The sequence below is a fragment of the Marmota monax genome, unplaced genomic scaffold (assembly GCF_021218885.2).
Source record: "Marmota monax isolate L192 unplaced genomic scaffold, Marmota_monax_Labrador192_F-V1.1 WCK01_AAM20220418_F8-fsc00005, whole genome shotgun sequence".
Lineage (NCBI taxonomy): Eukaryota > Metazoa > Chordata > Mammalia > Rodentia > Sciuridae > Marmota > Marmota monax.
Genome location: NW_026692254.1, coordinates 9,081,351 through 9,101,792, shown reverse-complemented (window position 1 = coordinate 9,101,792; position 20,442 = coordinate 9,081,351). Strand labels below are relative to the sequence as shown.

General features: G+C 40.4%; 2 protein-coding genes across 2 annotated transcripts; one reads left to right on the top strand and one right to left on the bottom strand.

Annotated features, from left to right (window-relative positions):
- The first annotated feature begins 2,208 nt into the window (after window positions 1–2,208).
- LOC124088911 (GAS2-like protein 3) lies at window positions 2,209–6,252 on the top strand. The gene is given in 1 exon segment (XM_046438725.2): window positions 2,209–6,252. A coding segment is annotated over 1 exon segment (2,082 nt). The 5' UTR covers window positions 2,209–2,297; the 3' UTR covers window positions 4,380–6,252.
- Window positions 6,253–15,205: 8,953 nt separating this feature from the next.
- Window positions 15,206–20,437, bottom strand: LOC124089245 (cystatin-8). Its single transcript, XM_046439248.1, has 3 exons — window positions 20,207–20,437; window positions 16,280–16,393; window positions 15,206–15,289 (listed from the first exon to the last, which is right to left on the bottom strand). The coding sequence occupies exons 1-3, from the start codon at window positions 20,435–20,437 to the stop codon at window positions 15,206–15,208; spliced, it is 429 nt and encodes a 142-aa protein (XP_046295204.1).
- Between the last annotated feature and the right edge of the window lie 5 nt (window positions 20,438–20,442).

Below are 20,442 nucleotides of genomic sequence, written 5' to 3'. Positions count from 1 at the left end.
TACCATTGTCTGAACTGAAGGCTTTGGACTAAGCAAACAAGATACGAACGTCCACAATGGCAATGTGCCAACTGGCAGAGTCCCTGGGCTTTTCTTTTCTATTCTTTTTAAATCTTCACCATGATGGTCCCATTGTGATATATTTAACAACTCCTCCTTAAAAAGCCATGGGCTACATTTTTGTATTGTATCAACGTATGCCCTGACTGCTCTTGATTTTACTGGGATGCCTCCTTCCTCTAACAATTTACTTAACACTCTTTCGGTTTGTTTTTTACTAATTTCTGATCCCATATTTCTACTATAATACAACCCAACAATATAACACCAAACAAAACCGAGATAGAATGAAATAAAAATGGAACAACAAAATATCATTATGACCTTTCTCCCTATCTGTTCCTCAGATGCAAATAGTTTTTCCTCAGATGTGAGCGGTTTTTCTTCCTTCTCACTCATCTCCAGGGACAGGCAACTTAAAACAAAAGTGAAGCAAAACAAAAGAGGAATCTTAAAATGGCTACCCATCCTCTCGCCCTGCCCTCAGGGGCGAGCAGTTTACCTTATCACTTACCCTCAGTCGCTCCCCGTGCGAGCCACCAAATGCCGCAGTCTGGCTGGGCACAATCAGGAGCCACTTGTCAAAAGAAACTAACTTTATTTTTAGAACCACACACGCCAAACAAAACAGCCTCTCAGGAAAAACCCTCAGAGCCCCAACTGCCACCACCTGCTTTCCACGAGCCTCTCTCTCCAACACAGGCCTCTCTCCACCTCCCACAATCCTCCTGCTCTTGAGGCCTATTGGCTGGGTCACGTGGGCGGAGCCAAAAAAGTCCCCCAATGAGCAGCTCCGTGGTCTGAAAGGGCAGGGAAACAGCCCAATGAGCATCACCACAGAGGAGCCAATCAGCTAGATGTTGCTGGGGCCGCTGTGAGCCAATCATCAGCCGGCAGCTGGAAGTTTTCTGGCAGCTGGAAGTTTGCTGGGGCCCCTTTGGCTGTGGCTCTCAACACCAGGATATAAAATCAACACCCATAAATCAAAAGCATTTATGTACATCAGTGAAAAATCCTTAGAAAGAGAAACTAGGAAAACCAACCCATTTACAATAGCCTCAAAAAAAAAAAATACTTGGGAATCAACAAAAGAGGTGAGAGACCTCTACAATGAAAACTACAGAACACCAAAGAAAGAAATTAAAGAAGACCTTAAAAGATGGAAAGATCTACCTTGTTCTTGGATAGGCAGAATTAATATTATCAAAATGAATATACTACCAAAAGCACTATACAGATTAAAGGCATTCCCAATCAAAATCCCAATGACATTCCTCATAGAAACAGAAAAAACAATCATGAAATTCATCTGGAAAAATAAGAGATCCAAAATAGCCAAAGCAATCCTTATCAGGAAGAGTGAAGCTGGCGGCATTATTATTCCAGACCTTAAACTATACTACTGAGTAATAGTAACAAAAACAGCATGATATTGGCACCAAAATAGACCTGTAGACCAATGGTACAGAATAGAGGAAACAGAGACAAACTCACATAATTACAGTTATCTCATATTAAACAAAGGTGCCAAAACATATATTGTAGAAAAGATAGCATCTTGAACAAATGGTGCTGGGAAAACTGGAAATCCACATGTAACAATGAAATTAAATCTCTATCTCTCATCATGCACAAAATTCAACTCAAAATGGATCAAGGCTCTAGGAATTAAACCAGAGACCTTGCGCCTAATAGAAGAAAAAATAGGCCCAAATCTCCATTATGTCAGATTAGGCCCCAACTTCCTTAATAAGACTCCTATAGCGTAAGAATTCAAATCAATAATAAATAAATGGGATGGATTCAAACTAAAAAGCTGCTTCTCAGCAAAAGAAACAATCAGTGAGGTGAATAGAGAACCTACATATTGGGAGCAAATCTTTACCACACACATCAGATAGAGCATTAATCTCTAAGATATATAAAACATTCAAAAACCTTAACACCTAAAGAAAACAAATAACCCAATCAATAAATGGGCCAAGGAACTGAACATATACTTCTCAGAAGAGGATACTAAATCAATCAACAAATACATGAAAAATGTTCAACATCTCTAGCAATTAGAGAAATGCAAATCAAAACTATTCTAAGGGGGGCGGCGCCCAGCGGCGAACGCTGGAGGCGGCGGCGGTTGGTCCAGGGCTTGCAGTTTGGCACAGATTGAGCTGAAGTGTCCCGCAGGGAGAAGTGACCCTCCCGCACCTGGGCTGAATAGCTGTTTCATTTCCATATAGATGACTATGCAGCCTGCAATTCAAGTGTGGTTTGGAGAAGATCTGCCTCTAAGTCCACGGAGTCCTCTGACCCCCAGACATGGACCAGGGTTGGCTGATGTTTGTCAGTATGATGAGTGGATAGCTGTGAGGCATGAAGCTACTCTGTTGCCTATGCAAGAAGATCTGTCTATCTGGTTATCTGGTCTATTAGGTATTGAAGTTAAGGCAGAAAGACTATTGGAAGAACTTGATAATGGAGTGCTCTTATGCCAATTGATTGATGTTCTTCAAAATATGGTGAAAGCATGCAACTCTGAAGAATCAGGGAATTTTCCAATGAGAAAAGTGCCTTGTAAGAAAGATGCTGCATCAGGTTCATTCTTTGCCAGAGACAATACCGCCAATTTTCTTCACTGGTGTAGAGACATTGGGGTTGATGAAACTTACCTCTTTGAATCTGAAGGTTTAGTTTTACACAAAGATCCAAGACAAGTATATCTTTGTCTGCTTGAAATTGGCCGCATTGTGTCAAGATATGGGGTTGAGCCACCAGTGTTAGTAAAACTTGAGAAAGAAATTGAGTTAGAAGAGACCTTGCTTAATACTTCTGGACCTGAAGATTCTATCAACATACCAAAATCGCGCTGTCAGCATGAAGAGCTACATGAAGCTGTTAAACATATTGCTGAAGATCCTCCTTGTAGTTGTTCTCATTGATTTTCTATTGAGTACTTATCTGAAGGATGATACCGACTAGGGGATAAAATACTCTTCATAAGGATGCTTCATGGAAAACATGTCATGGTCCGTGTTGGAGGAGGCTGGGATACTCTTCAAGGATTTTTGCTTAAATATGATCCATGTCGAACATTACAGTTTGCTACACTAGAACAAAAAATTCTAGCATTTCAAAAAGGAATTTCTAATGAAAGTATTCCTGATTCACCCAGCAGAACACCTCAACTTCCTGAAATGAATCCTTTGTCAGCAGTTAACATGTTTCAGAAACAAAACTTAAAGCCTAGCACGCTAGTTGGTATTCCAAGGAGCAAGGAAAAGCAGGTTCACCCAACAGGTGTATTGCTGCCTGCTTCTTCATTAAAAGGTAATACAGGCTCCATGTCAGTCCGTTCGAAATTTCCAGATTCTTCAGCATCTTCTCATCTCAAGCTCAAGTCTTCAAAAGGTGTAACAAAGAAACCACTTGCTCCTTCAAACAATGTTTCATCTTCCCTTGCTTCTTTAAGTCCTGTAGATAAAAACACTTCTTCACCACCTTTATCAAGAACTGGACCTTGTGTATCTGAGTCAGTGAGAAAATGTGTCACATCCCCCAAAAAGGTCAAGGCTCTTCCCTGCCAGAAAGCTACAGGTGTTCTTGAGCCTAAACTTTTGCCAAATAAGTGTTCTGGAAAAACTCAATCAAGGTACTTGAAACACAGTCACATTTCTTCTAGGGATGATGCATTATTTCACTCACCTGCACCTGTAAGTTCATCAAAGTGTCCACAGTTACCAAAAGCAAATATACAGGTAAGGCCTAAACCTTCTCCTTCTTTTCAGTCCCCTAGAAAAATGGCAAAACCCAGTTCTAAAACCACAGCTACAGATCTAGGAACACAGACTGAAGCATCTAATGGAAGCCTACAAACAGGGGCAATCCCAGCACAGAAACTTAAGTCTGCCTTGAATTTAAATCAACCAGTTTCCGTATCTTCAGTTTGTCCTGCAAAAGCTGCACAAGAATTGAAAGATAAGAAGATAGTTTCAGGTGCCAAAAAGCAGCCTCAGAATAAAAGTACATGCCAGAAGACAGGATCCAGCTCCTCAAAGTCTCCTGGTCGTACTCCACTGTCCATTGTGAGTCTTCCCCAGTCTGCTGCCAAAACACAAATTGCACCAAAGTCAGCACACCCTGCCCCTAAGGGCCAGTATTCAGCTAAAGGGCCTCCAAAGAGTGGCAAACCCCAAGCTTCAACCAGGAAACCACCCTCATCTGGTAAGGGAACAGATAGTGGAGGAAAAAAACCTACCACAAAGAAAAAGGAGGATGATGACCATTATTTTGTTATGACTGGAAGTAAGAAACCTAGAAAATAAATACATGTGGGTCACTTTAAGAAGTCAGAAGAAAGGAGCAAAATGAATGAGTTAGCTTCAAATCTTAAAGGTTTTTCCTGTTTGTGTTTGTTCAAATAGGTGCAGACATTAAATATAAGAAGGTAGGGGATAGAGGTGGAGGCTGGGATGAGGAGAAGGCTCATCAGAAGTCACATGTCTGAATTCACCTAGAAGCTATCCTTCTGAGGCAAACAAGTGTAGAATCACCAAAGGGTTCTTATTATTATAGACATACAGGTAATTTTTAAGCCATAGCATCTTGTTAATGTCTGTCTGTTAAGGGAAATGTAAAAGTCAAATAACACTACTAGAATTATAACTATAGTTGTTATATTTTTGAATGGGTATTAAACATGGAGGTTTTATACCTGCTAATGGCAACACTGGTGCTTACATTAGAGTTACTACATTTCAGTAAGAAAGCAACGGTTTTGCGTTTGTCCCATAAAAGGCACCTAATTTAATTTCCTCATCAGGATTACCTGATTCAGCAATACTAAGTACTAATGGCTGCTGCTGATTGGCATGGCATTACTCTGGGTTAGGTAGAATTCTTATTATTTAAATATTTTCAAGTTTTCCAAATCAGAAGGAACTGATTTTTTAATCTGGCTTATATTGGCAATGATATTTTATCACTAATATTTTGGTTAAAAACAATTAAATAAGCTTATTGAAATATAAGCAAATTTAGTAAAAACAAAACAAGATTTTACATACATCATCTGTAAAAATTTAGATACCTTATAATTTTAGATGGATGTTGTGCAGTATTAGAGCAGAAATGGATTTATTGGCTTTCATCATGTTACAGGTATTTTAAATGCAATTCCCTATGAAAGCAGGTATGAATTTTTACATTAAAATATGTTCTAACAATCTTAAAATTAAGATGATATTAAAAGAATCTTTGAGAGATACTGTATATAAATTCTATCAAATGTTATTTCTTTTGATAACATAACCAGGTTTAATTACATTCTTCCAATTCTGTTAATTTTCTTTAATTAAGTTAAAGCAGACAGCATGTATGCTGCACTTTGTTCTCTAGGCAGATACTTTCAAGAAACTACCCAGATTTTGTATGAGTGTATAGACTCATCCACCCAAAGTGATAGTGGTAAATAATTTATTTAAGGGATTGTGACTATTTAAAAATTATTAATGTACTTTGAGAAATTTTAAGGGCACTTTTAATAACTTTATAGTATAATCACAGCATTTATGTTCAGTATTGAGATTTGTATTTCTCTATTGTTTTAAACTCAAGTATATTTTTTATAGGAACAAAATTATGTACAATCACGGAATAAGCATTTAAGTTGGCTACTAATATTCTATAGGTTATAACATAATATTTTTTTTTAAAGTAAGTGGTCTTTTTATTAAAATAAGTGATCTTTTGCCTGAGGATCACAGTTAAAAAGTCAGGTTAGTTTTTTGAATAAATGATTATTTTATTTATAAAATAAATAATGATTTTTTAAAAAAAGAGACAGCCACCAAATATTTAGTTTAGTTCCTCTATTCTGGACATTGAAAGGGATAATATTTACATCCTTGGGGAGAGAAGTCAGTGTTCAAGAGGTGACAGGAGCATTGTTTTTAGTAATAAGAAATATTTAAAGCATCTTTCAAAGAGAAAGAATTTTACCTTCACAGAATTTTTTTCCATATAAGACCAAACAATGGTTCTATATCAGTAACTTTTAGAACTGAGAGGAAAAAAGTAAATGGTATTATGGCTAGCCTGTGAACCAAGTAGGTCTTACAATCTTGTAAACATTAACTTTTGTGTTGAGAGAAATAAAAAATAACAGTATTCCAGAAGCACCTGACACAAATTCCAGAATTAACCAAAGAATTATTTATTTCAAAAATTGGAAGTCAATTTACAAATATATTCTTCAGCAATGGGGAATTTCTCTAGATATATTTATGTCAGATGAATTTGTACTTATATACAGCCTTCCTTTCCAAAATAAATGTTTTGTAAGAAAAAAAAAAACTATTCTAAGGTTTCATCTCACTCCAGGCAGAATGGCGACGATCAAGAATACAAACAACAATAAGTGTTGGTGAGGATGTGGGGGAAAAGGCATACTCATACATTGCTGGTGGGATGGTAAATTAGTGCAGCCAATCTGGAAAGCAGCATAGAGAGTCCTTGAAAAACTTGGAATGCCCTATTTTTTTGAGACAAGTTCATGCTAAATTCCCCAGACTGGCCTCAAACTTGTGATCCTCTTACCTCAGCCTCCCGAGTTGCTGGGATTACAGGAGTGCACCACCATACCTGGCTTCCACATAGACTCTTGATGCAAATAAGACACATGGTAAACACAAGATTTTCTGGCTTAACATGGCATTCTGTTTTATAGTGAAGTTTGTTTCAGTAAGCCAAAGAGTATATACTAAAATAATGGTGAAAAACTACAGCATATTAAATACATAAACCACTAACCATCATTTACTTATCAATATCGAGTATTAAGTCTTTTATGCTATACATAACTGTTTTTGCTGTAGTTTTATATTACCAACAGCACAGTAGGTTGTTTATAACAACAACACCACAAACACAAGAGCGAAATGTAGCACTAGAGTGTCACAATGGCTATGTCACTGACAGGAATTTTTCAGCTCCATTATAATTTTGAGACTACAGTCTTATAAGTGGTCCATCATTGATCTGAACATTGTTATATAGTGCATGACTACAGTCTGATTCATTGATTCTATTTCTATCAGGGCCCTCGAGTCTTATTCCAAGGATTATTGATTGAGGGGAAAAAAGTCTTCAGAAATTTTTATTTCATCACTGCATGGGCTCTCTCTCTTCCAGCAAGGAGGTCCACGGAACAGGGTAGAGGAGAATGTGGCTGCAGAGTCGCAATCTTGACATCAAGGTGGAAGTAGGTCTGATTCTATTGTGTAGTTACCATGTATATATACTCTGCTAGGAGCTAAGCAGATTATAGGCAGCCACCAGTACAATCTTTGCCAATTGTTCCTGTAGCAACCAACTGAAGAGCGGGCAGTGGAGCAAGCACTGTGCCTGCAACACATAGTCCTACACCCAGAGCTGTGCCTACGGGGCTCACGCATCTAGCACAAGGGGAGTGGCCTGCCACTCAGGCACCCTTAATGTATGCCATGTATGCAGTACTCCATGCACTTGTCCCCACACATCACAAATTCCCTTTGTCAAAAGAGAGCATAAGGTCCCATGCCCCAAAATTTTGAGTGTTCTTCTGATCTGAATTATGGCATTGTGTCTCATCTTAAGGGTGAAGTTTGCTGTCACATTTAGCAAGTTGAAGCTAGTTCCCTGATTGGGTCAAGTACTTCACCTTTGCAATGGACAAAATCTCAGTGCCCCTCTCTTTCCACCAACAAGGTGAGGCTGAGTAAGTGGTTGCAGAGGGGCTTCTAGTAGCTTCTTCGAGCACAGGGCACACCCTGAATTTTCTGGCCAGAAAAAAACAGGGAGGGTTCTGAATCGGGGGTTCAGGGAAGGCTGGGGGTGGATAGGCTGAAAGATTCAGGGCTGTTTGTGTGGGAAGCAGTGTTTTCCCCCAACTCTGAGCTACTGATGTATTTGGAAACTTGCCTTCATAAGTCACTGATGGCATTGGGCCAGGGCAATGGAGACAGATGGCAGAGTGGGTAGAAGAGTCCTGGCCTCTATCACCTCCTTTCACTACCCACAGTAGACCTTGTCCCAAAGTTACTTTGGTAACTTTTTTCCTGAGTGGACACAGTTTGATTGTTGCAACTTCTAAATAAGCCAAGGACAAAACAGACTGCATTGTTCCTGCACAAAGAGCAAAGGACTCTCAGAATAGAGGATGGAGAGGGCTTGAGTGTGGGGGCCCCAGGTCCTATCTCAGCATAGGGGACACATGGGGTAAGCCCACTACGTTGGAAAGCTTGGGGGCAATGTCCCTTGAGGGGGACACTCTGGGGCAGGGGACAAAGGCCATGAGGAGAAAAAGAAATGGCATTGTTAGCATCTAGTGGCTGCCTTTTTGACTGGCTCCAGATTCACATTCCTGGTGACAATGGTGGGAAAGTGCATGTTGCACATGCTCCCCTATGCTGAGATAGGACGTGGGGCCCCCACACTCAAGCCCTCTCCATCCTTCATCCTGAGAGCCCTCGGTTCTTTGGGCAGGAACAATGCAGTCTGTTTTGTCCTTGGCTTATTTAGAAGTTGCAACAATCAAACTGTGTCCACTCAGGAAAAAAGTTACCATAGAATTAATATGTTACAACTCTTTGGTGGGACAAGGTCTACTGTGGGCAGTAAAAGGAGGTGGTAGAAGCCAAGACTCTTCTCCTACCCACTCTGCCATCTGTCTCCATTGCCCTGGCCCAATGCCATCAGTGACTTATGAATGTAAGTATCCAAATATATCAGTAGCTCAGACTGGGAGGAAAAACACTGCTTCCCACACAAACAGCATTGAATCTTTCAGCATATCCACCTCCACTCTTCCCTGAACCACAGCCACCCTGTCTGAGGTAGGCAGGCACCTTGTTCCCTCAAGAAGTAGGTGAGCAATGGGGTGTTGAGTTATATGGTAAAGACCTTAAAATAGAAAAATGGCAGAATTGGATCTCATCTTGTGAACTACCCTATGGCTGTATCTTCTGCATTTGGGGGAGTTCAAGGACTGGAGACTCAAAGATGCTGGTGGCCATGGTTTTGCAACAATACTAATATGATTGGCACTGGCTGAGGATAGAGGATGCAAAGGCTCAGGAAGCAAAGGGACTATTTCGAACTCCTCATTGTGAACTGCTTCTCTCATTCCAGTCCCCCAGAATACCCGAGAAGTGTTAAATGAAGGGATATTTGCTAAGGAAAACCAACTAAAAAGGGAAAAGGACCCACAGTCAGCAAAAGAGGCATATTTACCACCAGTGTGATGGGGAGCTGTGGTCACAAAGCCCAGAGAATTAGTTTCCTCTGGATGGTGAACAAATACTAAAGACTTGGCAGCTTACAACACAAATTTATTGTCTCACAGTTTTGACAATCAGAAAGAAGAAATGGCCTTGCTCACTAAAATCAATGTGTTGGTAAGACTGCATTCCTTCTGGAAGCTCCGGGAAAGAATTCATTTCCACGCCTTTCCCAGCTTCTAGAGACTGACCTCATTTTTTTTTTAAGTTATAATAATTTATTTAAATTTCATACCAACTAAACTTCAAACATGTATAAAAGATCTTCTACAGCTCCACTCCTCTTTTATAACATAACATTTTATGCTTCTTTAAATTATTGATGATGCCAATTACATCTTTTTTTTTAGTTACACATGACAGTACAATGATCTTGACCTATCATACATTTGAATCAAATGGGGTATAATTTCTTATTTTTCTGAGTGTACAGGTTGCAGAATCACATTGGTCATACAGTCACGTATGTACTATATATACTAGTCTGACCTCATTTCTTGGCTTGTGGTCTCCTTTCGTCTTTAAAGCCATAACAAGGGCAGTCTTTCTGACCCCCAGTCACTTCAACCCTGACTCTCCTGCCTCCTTCTCTCATCTTTCAAAGAATTCCAGGCCCATCTAGATAATTTCTTTATGTTAAGATCAGCCCATTAACAATCTTAATTTCTTCTGCAACCTTAAGTTCTCCTCACCATGTAACAAAACATATTCACAGATTCCAGGGATTGGGATGTGGTCATATTTAGGGCCATTTTTCTGCCTCTTGCACTCACTGGGAATTGTGGTAGCTGCAGGAGAGGCCACCTGGCAGATACCACAGTCAGGAAGAAATACCCAGTCCTTGCTCCAGATGCCTTCTGATTCCCTACTGCCCCCATGCCCTACATTAGCCAAACCCAAATATGGGCCAAGGGGCTCAGAAGCTTGTTGATGGGGTCCCTCCATGGCAGACTCCTGAAACTGAGGGTTGCTGGGCAATGAGAACCATGAGACCCATGCAGCCCAACACCCAGGTGGAAGTAAATGCTGGCTATAGTTCAGTTAATATCCAGGTACTGTATGTATTACGTGTGTAAATTATGTGTAATATATATGCAAATAGATATGATTCTAGAATTCAGAAGGATCTAGCACCAACATAAAATATCCATTATAAAAATAAAATTTTAAATTCACCTGAAGATATAGAGGTAGAAATACTAACTGTGAGTTTCCTACACGAGAGTGTAATATATTCAAAGGGGGAAAAATGACATTAAAAGTATATGCTGTGGAATGTATGAAAAGCAAAGGTAGATCAAGAGAATAAACAGACCAGGGAGTGAAAGGAGAGGAAGGGGGGGGGGGAATGCCTGGGAGGGATATTGGCCAAATTATAATGCTATATTATGTGCATGTGATAAAATGTAGTGATAAATTCCACCATTAATTATGTACAACTATAATGCACCAATAAAAAAAATGTGGAGGAAAGAAAGAGAAAAAAGAAAAAAAGTTCATGCTGGCCAGATGAAAGGACACACATAATCCCAGTGACTCTGGAGGCCAAGACAGGAGGATCACAAGATTGAGGCCAGCTTCAACAATTTAGTGAGATTTGTCTCAAAAAATAAAAGGACTGGAGATGTATTTCAATGGTAAAGTGACCCTTGGCTCAATCCCCAGCAACAACCCCCACCCCACCCCACCCCCCCAAAAAAACAACACAGGCTGATTTTTGTTTTTCCAATGATTTTTTCTTTAGAGTAACAGAGAGCAAGAAATACACGTAGCATGGGGGCTGGGGATGGAATTTTCCCCTTCACTGAGCTACAGTTTGGTCCTAGAATTTGACCCCACCATGTCATCCTTTGCCTAGCCTCTACCACACAGAGTCCCACAGAGTCATGATGGAGGGTATCATGAAGTTGGGGCCATTCCTCACTCTCCCCAACTCTTCGACGTTGCAATTTGTCCCCAGGTCTTGATGATTGTCCCTGACTCCTTTGCAGACAAAACAAATATTATCTAATGGGTCTAAATGTACCAGCCACATAGACGGGGAAAGCCCCCTCCTAGGATATCCATTCAGGCCCATCTCATTGCTTCCACCTCTCCCAGTCCCCCAGGAAGCAGGAGGTCCTAATGCTCACCTGGTCATAGGTGAACAGATGTTACAGAGCAAAGAGACATTATGGAGTATCAGCAGGGGCAGAGGTCCTGTGTTACCAGTTTTTGAGATCACATCAGAAGGATTTCAGACATGTCACTCAGAGTAGCAGGCACAAGTTTATTAGAAGGGCTAGGAAAGTGAAAGGGGGACACTCCCAAGGGAGAGAGTGGGTCCTCTCAGAGAGGAAAGCCAAGGTGTGCCCTTCCTGCCCTTCTGTTTCATTAAGGGTCCCAGGAAAGTTACCCACCAGGTCCACCTCTTGACTTCTGACTGACAGCAGGATTGCATTAAACTTCCAAGTCCCTACTACACGTGTGTGGTCTTATCCCATGGAAGGGAGATTTGATATGCTAATGGCCCAAGGCAACTCTGGGTACTTTGGCCCATATTGACTGTTTCTTATTGGGATTGTTCTTATGAATTTAAGGAGTTTTGTTACTAATTATCCTGTCTCTTTGATTTTGGGGACCTAGTTGGTATAAAGTCCACAAAAGTGCCCTTCTCCATCAAGGTAAACTTTGTTATTCTTATTGGAAGAGAGAGGAATTTTTCAGGGGCCTGCATATCTCCTGCAGATAACAGGTGGTCTGCTGAACAATGTGACATATCCTATGGATGTATGCCAGCCAGCACCACAGGTAAATTGCTTTTTAAAAGAAAACATATGGGGGTGAGCACAGTAGACCCTCTTTATGGAATTATCCTCTTAATCTCACATTCCCCCCACTCATGTCTCTCTGTTCCCTATGACAGAGAGGCGTTAGGTGGTGAAGGCCCTGTGCCTAGAACCCATACTTTTCAGTTTCATAGCCTTGTAACTGGGTGGCGTTAATAACCCCCAGGGCAGAAAATGGTAGACCATACTACTTGCTGCTCCGACTTCAAAGTCGAATTGGTGGGAAAATAGATTTTATTCGAAACCAGCTTTGGAGGAAGGGAGAAGAAATTTTTGAAACAAAAATTTGAAGGCTCTGGGATGAGGAAAGCAAAGAGTGGAAAGGGATACATTAGAACAAAAGACAGGAATTTTGTAGATTTGCTACTTTCCTGTTGCCTCTTTATTACAGCAAAAAGAACCCAGACCTCCTGGAGTGCTATATTTAGATATGAGATATCCCCCAATGCTCGCGTGTAAGCCAAAATTCTCAGAGGTGAATGATTGGGTTATGATTCGTGCATTAATCCACTGTCAGGGATTAACAGTGCAGTAACTACAGGCAGGTAGGAAGTGACTGGAGGAAGTAGGTCACTGGAGTCCTGCCTGCGGGATTTATAATTTGTCCTATGAGCAGAGTTCTCTCTGCTTCCTGATTGCCTGTCCTGAGCTGTTTTCCTCCGTCATGCCCTTCCACCATGATATTCTGTCTCTCCTCAGGTCCAGAGCTATGGGGTCAGCCATTATGGCCTGAGACCTCAGAAACTGGAGCAAATAAACTTTTCCTCTTCTAATTGTTCTCGTGGGGTCTTTTGGTCACAACAATGAAAAAGCTGACTAAAACATTGTTCCAGCATCTTCATCTCCTTTTTGGATAAACAGGTTTTATTTCAAAAACTGAGGAGAGGGAAGTCGTTACAGAGAGCTGTCTTTGAAATTATGAATACCAAAACAAAGGATATTAGAAAGAGAAACCGATTGGAGAAATAGCTAGGAGAAGAGAAAGAGTTTTAAGAAAACATCTTTTTAAGGAAATGCTTTTGGGTTTGTTATTGTTGGGGTTTTTTTTAAGGCCTCTCCAAATTGTTCTATTACAGCCTTATTCTGTCTGGGGCAGAATAACATTACACTCTTTATTACAAACATATTCATCACTCACTAGGCCAGAGAGGTAAAACCTGGTCATCCTTGTATGCATTTGAAATATACTTGGCCACCTGAAATAATAGTCAACATTATGTTTAAGTAGTCACACAAGGCTCTGGGTTCAATCCGTAGCACTGTGAAATAAAATACACACACTATTTTAGTTTTTTTTTTTAATTGTAGCAAATTACATACAATATAAATTTACCATCTTAACCATTTTAAGTGTACAATCTAGTAGTGTTAAGTACATTCACATTGTTATGCAACCCATCTTCAAAACTTTTCTCATCTTGCAAAACAAACTACTATTAGACAATTCCCCATTAGACACATCAATGTTTCGTGATTATTTTCTTCAAAGGAATTTTATCTCCTGCTAGTTTTCCTGTTGGCCCGCTTCCTTTTCGTCCTCCCTCTCGATCCCCACAGTCACATTTGAACAATGCAGCTCACCCTCTTCTCCCATCTCTTTGTGACCATTATTGACATCCACAGAAGAAATAAAATTCCCCCAAGTCACACAGATCACCTGAGAACCTCTAGGAGAAGGCTACTGGTCCACTGGGCCTCAAGGATCCCCCCCACAAATTTCTCTACTCAAAACCATCAGACAAGAAGTAGCCTCAGGCCCAAGGAGGTACCTAGAAGAAATCTATTGAGTCAGCACTCTCTGGGTTCAGACCTCTGTAATAATTTTTGTCAATCAAAAAGAGTCTCCTTCTCCAATTTTCTATGGGGAATGGAAGCAGATCTCACTCTGTTCTTGCTCCTGAGTGGCAAACTTAACCCTAGTGGTGGACCATCAAGCCGTCTAAAGGTGAGTGACCACTCATGATGCCAGGAAAGAGCTCATCTTTCACCCCACACACAATATGAAACTAAAAAACAAAATGGCAAGCCAAGGGACATGCATAAGAAGGGTTTGATATAGAGGAGGAAACCCACAGAGGTGCAAGTCATGGGTGCTTGTGACCCTACAGGAAGAATTTCAAGAGAGTCATACATCGTAGCAGAAAGAAGTTTATTAGAGAAAAAAGGAAAAGGAAAAGGAAAAGGGACACTGTTAAGGGAGAAAGAGCAAGAATGGGCCCTCAGAGAGGAGAGAGACAGTCCCTCCACCACCAACATCCAGATTTATTGGAGGTCCCAGGGAAGTTTCCTTATAGTCACACTCAGGTGCACCTCTTGACTTTTGACTGACAACAGGATTGCCTCAGACTCAAGTCTACACTGTGATGGTCTTACAAGTATCCAAGCAAAACCCACAGGCTAAATTTTTACCCTAATAATGACATGCCAAAAGCCAACTCTAGGTCACCTTGGCCCATATTAACAGATTCGAATTGGCCTGAGTCCTGGAATCTTCTTGTATATAAAGGCGATAAAATTTCCCCCTACAGGGAAGTTTGTAGGGGGACAACAGATAACAGGTTGTTTGGTTTAAAAGATAATATATTCTATTGACTGAAGCTAGAGCAATTATGCCCTTATGTAAATTTCTTTTGAAAAGAAAGCAACTGGGGGTCCAACACAATATACCCTCAACTTCATGTTGCTTTTTTAATTGATTCTTTTCTAGTTATATAAAACATTAGATACATTTTGACAAAATCATAAAAGCAAGGAATATAATTTGCTATAATTCAGTCCCCAGCCCTTCTCCCTCCCCATCATTCTACTCCACTGATCTTTCTGCAACTTATTTATAGGTTTAAATTTTTTTTAAATTAGTGTGTTGGGTTTACATTGTGCTAATGCTCTTATCATTATAACTTATGTTTATCTCCTGTAGTACTGATGACAATATTATCCTGCCATTGCTCCTTTATTACTGAGAGAAGGTACAGGCAGTGGTGGAATGGATGTTCCAAAATACCCTCAGTAATCTTCACATTGTTTTTTTAGCACAATGAATTCTCCATTCCAGGGAAGTGCTGCTACCAAAAAGCTGCATATTTCTACCTAAAAAAAAAAAAAAAAAAAAAGACAGCAACAACAAAAATCAGTAACATGCCAAAATAAGAAGAAAAAAAAAATTTGTCCTGTTGCTGGATGTCCGATTAGGAATACCCTAAAAGATGGGTCCCGCAGGAAACTGCAAAGCTGGAGGCTGCAGACTTCCACCATCAGCAGTTCCCCAGACAGATTTTTGGTCCATGCTGACCACAGGTAGACAATAAACACTAACACTAATAACATTTTGGTGGAAGATTAGATGAAAAGTTGACAATTTTTTATTCTCTTGAACACTTCCTACAATGTAAATGAAATAATTCTATATTATATATAAACTAATGTATGCTATTTTAATGATTAAATAATAATCATTAAAAAATTATAAATTTTATCTAATAACAACTCATTGGAAAAGATCAATTTAGAGGGGCTGGGGTTGTGGGATTCATGGAGAGCCACTACATGTGAGGCACTGGGTTCAATCCTCAACACCACATAAAAATAAAATAAGGGTATTGTGTCCATCTACAACTAAAAACATTAATAAAAAAAATCAAAGAACAATTTAGAAGATTCTAGAACCTAATATATCTTTTGTTCCAAAGAGCTCTCCTCTTCATTTCACACGTATATAATGGATAAATGATTAGATGGATGATGGGTGCATGGATGGAGAGATGGATAGACAGCAGCCAAGGACATCTTAGTATATTAAGTTATATGATAGATGAGTGCATGGATGTCTTTCTTTAGAGTGGAATTGATGACCTCCTGTCTTTTAGGGGAGAGTCAAGGAGAAGACCATGTCCAGGGTCCTGCACCCTTTACCTTAAAAGTCACAGGGTTGGCCATCTGGGGATGAATACCAGGAGCTATTCAGACCTCCAAGAGAGAGTCTGGGCACCTCAAGTTTTTCTGATCACCTGGAGGCCTTGATAAACCCAGATGGGACTTGAAATCTCCAGGACTTTTGCAGATGATTGCTTTGACACCTACCTTTTTCAGGTCAGAGTCTTCCTGAATTACACAATCTTCTTCATTGTTTAAAGGCTTTTTGCAAGTGCTGCGGGCAATTTCAACTTCAATTAAGTATTCCATACGATCTGTGATCTGTCAATTAGCAATGATGTGATTTTATTCAAAATTTTTTTATTTTAATTTTTTTTCAAGTTTTAGCAGACACAAAAATTCCTGTAACTTTTTGCTCCTCCCAACCCTCCACACCACCACCACCCCCCAAACCTGTCTTTAGGGAAAGGACAATATCCACTGTTTGGATTAGTTTGCAAAATACACAGGGAAAGACTCCTTTTCCAATTTGGGGCCTCCTTGAAGAAAAGACCTTCTGATTTTATTTTTGGTCCCAAAGTTTTGTTAAGGGCAAGGGAAGAAGGGAATGAACTCCAGAACCATAAACTCTCCTGGGCCCTATGAGGAACAGCCCCCTCAGCCACATTGGGCCCCCCTCCCTTCCCCATACCCTCCTCAGATTCCTGTGAAATCTTCCACCCAATGCTCCTTCCTCTATCTTAGCACATGGTCCTTAATGTGGAGCAACAGTTGGTTTATAATAAGAAATCGTTATTTACTGATTCAATTAATAATTGTATAAGGGAAAGTCTGCTCTAGATGTACATTTAAATCTCCTTCTACCTGATTTTAAAATGTTAAGAGCAGGAGAGGAAGGGGTGTCTGGACCTTTCTCTACCAGACCTTTCCTTATTGCTGTCTCCAAGCCTCAATAAAGTTGGGTTCAATTTTATCTGAACCCCCCCAAAAATGAGCAAAGGTGACTGTAGCCTGCCTTATAGAGTAAAAGCTGATTAGACAACATCAAGAACAAGCTAAGTTCTTCATATAAGTTAACGTTGCCATTGACAGGAATGCCTGTGGATACAGGTTGAGCATCCCTAACCAAAATCTGAAGTCCCTTTTAGAACCGACCTGTCACCACAAGTGGAAAGTTCTACGTATCACCTCACATGATTTGTAGTAGTCAAAATTTAGGTGCACTAGAAATAGTGTATAAAGTTACCTTCAGCACTAAGAATTTTTTTAAAGTAATCATTAAAAAAGTTACCTTCAGGAGGTTGTTTGTATAGGTTGTACATGGATTTCATATTTAGACTTAGATCCTATCCCCAAGATCTCTCAACTAAAACATATTTTAAAAAATCTGAAACACTAGGGGAGGGAGGGGTGAGAAGGAGACATGGGGGTAGGAAAGATGGCAGAATGATATGGACATCATTACCTAGGTACATGTATGACTGTACATATGGTGCAATGCTACATCATGTACAACCAGAGAAATGAAAAGTTGTGCTGCAATGGTGTACAATGAAACAAAATGCATTCTGCTGTCATATATACCTAATTAAAATAAATTAATTAATTTTTTTTTAATTTGAAACACTTCTGGTCCCAAGCATTTCATGTAAGACTTCTTCAACCTGTAACTATACTTGCTAACCTTCACCAAGTGCTGGCTTTGTGCCAGACACTGGTCTCAGAGATTTGCATACAATAACTCAATCTTCAATCCTCTAGGGTGAGGATGTCACTTCCTTTTTATTTTCAGGTAAGGAAAACAGGTGCAGAGAGGCTGAGTATACATCTAACTAAGGGCTGATCCAGAATTCAAACCAAGCCACCACAGCTCGCATTGCTAGCCAAAGGGCTCCACTGCCTGTCCATCTCTACCAATCCAGAGAAGCCCAAGGGCATTCCCACATGCTGACTACAGGGAAATGCGAACCTAATGCCAGGAGGCTGGACCATCTCGTCACGTGAATATCCTCACCACATCCTCACAATCCTTTTCTAAAAATGAGCTAACCAGAGTGATCATTTTAAATTTCAAATTAGATCATACGAATCCTAAGAACTCCATGACCTCATGTTGTTTTTGTTTTTTTTTTCCTGACTTTTCAGTGCACCTAAGATAAAGTGAAAATCTTAATCATGGCCTGCAAGACCCAGTGTGGTGTTGTCACCATCTACCTCTCTGGCCAGCCCCCCAGCAGCCTTATAGAAGCATTTAAAATGTATGACTGCTCTTCCTCACCCCTGCACCGGCAGATCCTCCCTGCTCCCCTTCTGTAGTGGATGCAGTGAGTGGTACTCCATGCCACATCCTGTTTCCAAATATGCTACCAGTTCCTATAGTTCTTGCCTGGGATTTCCTGCCACCAGACTTCAAGGGCTCCTGGAGAAGCTCTCAACAAATGATAGGTGTGAGTTGGTGGATAAATAACCCAGCTTCTTCACCTATAAATGGGTCCAACTCTGAGGTGGGTTCTGCATGTCCCCTGAATCATCCAGGGAGACCAAACCCAGTTGCTCATGGTGATCATACAGCCTTCAACTCACCTTTGTATTGGCCACCTTCCCTACCCTGTCTGCCTTCCCCTCTAACAATCTGGTACTTGCTGGGATGACCACTTGCCCCCATCCAAATAAATAATCTTCCCTTGAATTCTAGCATTAGGCTGTGCTTCTGGGGAAACTCAGAATATAACACCTCCCACCAACCTCCTTCATCTGTTTGACTCTCACTCTGCCTTCAGGTCTTATCCCTTCCCTCTCCTACCAGTCCCACCAACAGCCATTCTGCTTCTCAGGAATGACGAGGATCAGCTAGAGGGATTTAACACTTACTGAGACCTGGGTCTCACCCAGAGATCCTCCTCTTATTGGTGAGGGCGTGGCCTACACAGTAGGATATTTATAAGATCTTCGGGTGAAAGACACTGTCTAAAGAAGACTTCCCCTGACACCCACACGCCTGTGTATCATACCACCAGAACAGAGACCACAACCCCAATTCCTCGCTTAGGGGTTTTCTTTTCAATTTGACTGCTGGCTCTCTAAAGACTGGGATCACTTTTATCTATCATGCCACCCCATCTACATTAGCTGGTGCAAAAGTGGCTTCTGAGAAAAGTGCTGAATTCACATGCTACTTCTTTGAGTTCCAAAGAAAGTGAACTGTGAAGGAAACTGGCAAAGTGACAAGACCAGGATCAATTCCTTTATCCCAAAAGACCACCCAGAATTTCCAAATCTATTCAGAGACAGATTTTGGAGTGTACCTGATCAATAAAGGGTGCTACATCACGAGCATCATGTTCTAGAAATACAGTGCTGATGCTGTGTTTTCCCAAGGCATGAAACATAAATTCTGCCAATAGTGACCTTTCTGTTGGATGCCTTTATGACTGAGTCCTACAAGTTTCACTGTGTAATTTCAAGCAAGACCACCAACCACCTGACTGGGGTCGCTATTTACAGTCAGCTGCATTCCAACACTTACAGTCTTTCATTGGACAGAGCAGTGACCACCATGTTACAAACGCCAGAGAGCACCATACCTATTGGAATTCACATAAGCAATGCTTTCTGGAGTTGAACTACTCATAACCCTGTGAAGAAGAGCACATTTTTATAAGCAGAAAATCAATGTGACTCCAATATTTATCTGTAATAAATAAATGTTGGCTTAAAAAATCCAATAGCATAGAAAAAGCACTTACTAGCTTATATATTCAACAGTGCCATGTACCTCACTTCAAGTCCATATTCCACATTATGTGGACAGGTTTAAAATGTTGCCTGTGGTAGTATTATTGCAAAATATTCATGGTTCTCCATTTATCTCCCAACCTTAGTAAACACATTAACATTGATTTGAAGTTCTGGGGTCAAATGAATTAAGATATGCAAAGAACTTAGAACAAAATCCCAAACATATATAGATAGTGCTTTGTGTTGTTACTGTTTACTAAGTTAGTGTATATAGTGTTGAACACTCACATATTTTAGATTTTGTACATCTCAACATTTTTCTCATATACCCACTCTCAGTCTGGTTTCAGCCTGTGCCACCATATGCAAATATACTATCTGGAAAAAGCATCTTACCTGCAGATAGGATTGCAGTATCCTGGTGACGATGAAGATATTGTTGTCCTCGCTCTCTTCATTGTATTCTCGCATGGCAAACCACAAGCACTGTCTCACGTTGGTATTTGAGTTACTGATAGATTTGAATTCCCTCAACACCTTTATCTGATTCTTGGCTTCATCAATACTGACCACAAGGGCCACATGAATGGTGAGAAGGAGCAGGAAAAGCCACAACTGTCTGTTCATGGTCC

Coding starts and splice junctions, on each gene's coding strand:
- LOC124089245 (XM_046439248.1), bottom strand. CDS start 20,437: ATGAACAGACAGTTGTGGCTTTTCCTGCTCCTTCTCACCATTCATGTG. Junction 16,394..20,206: donor TACTGCAATCCTATCTGCAG/GTAAGATGCTTT, acceptor GCTAATTGACAG/ATCACAGATCGTATGGAATA. Junction 15,290..16,279: donor AAGACTCTGACCTGAAAAAG/GTAGGTGTCAAA, acceptor TTTTTTTTTTAG/GTAGAAATATGCAGCTTTTT.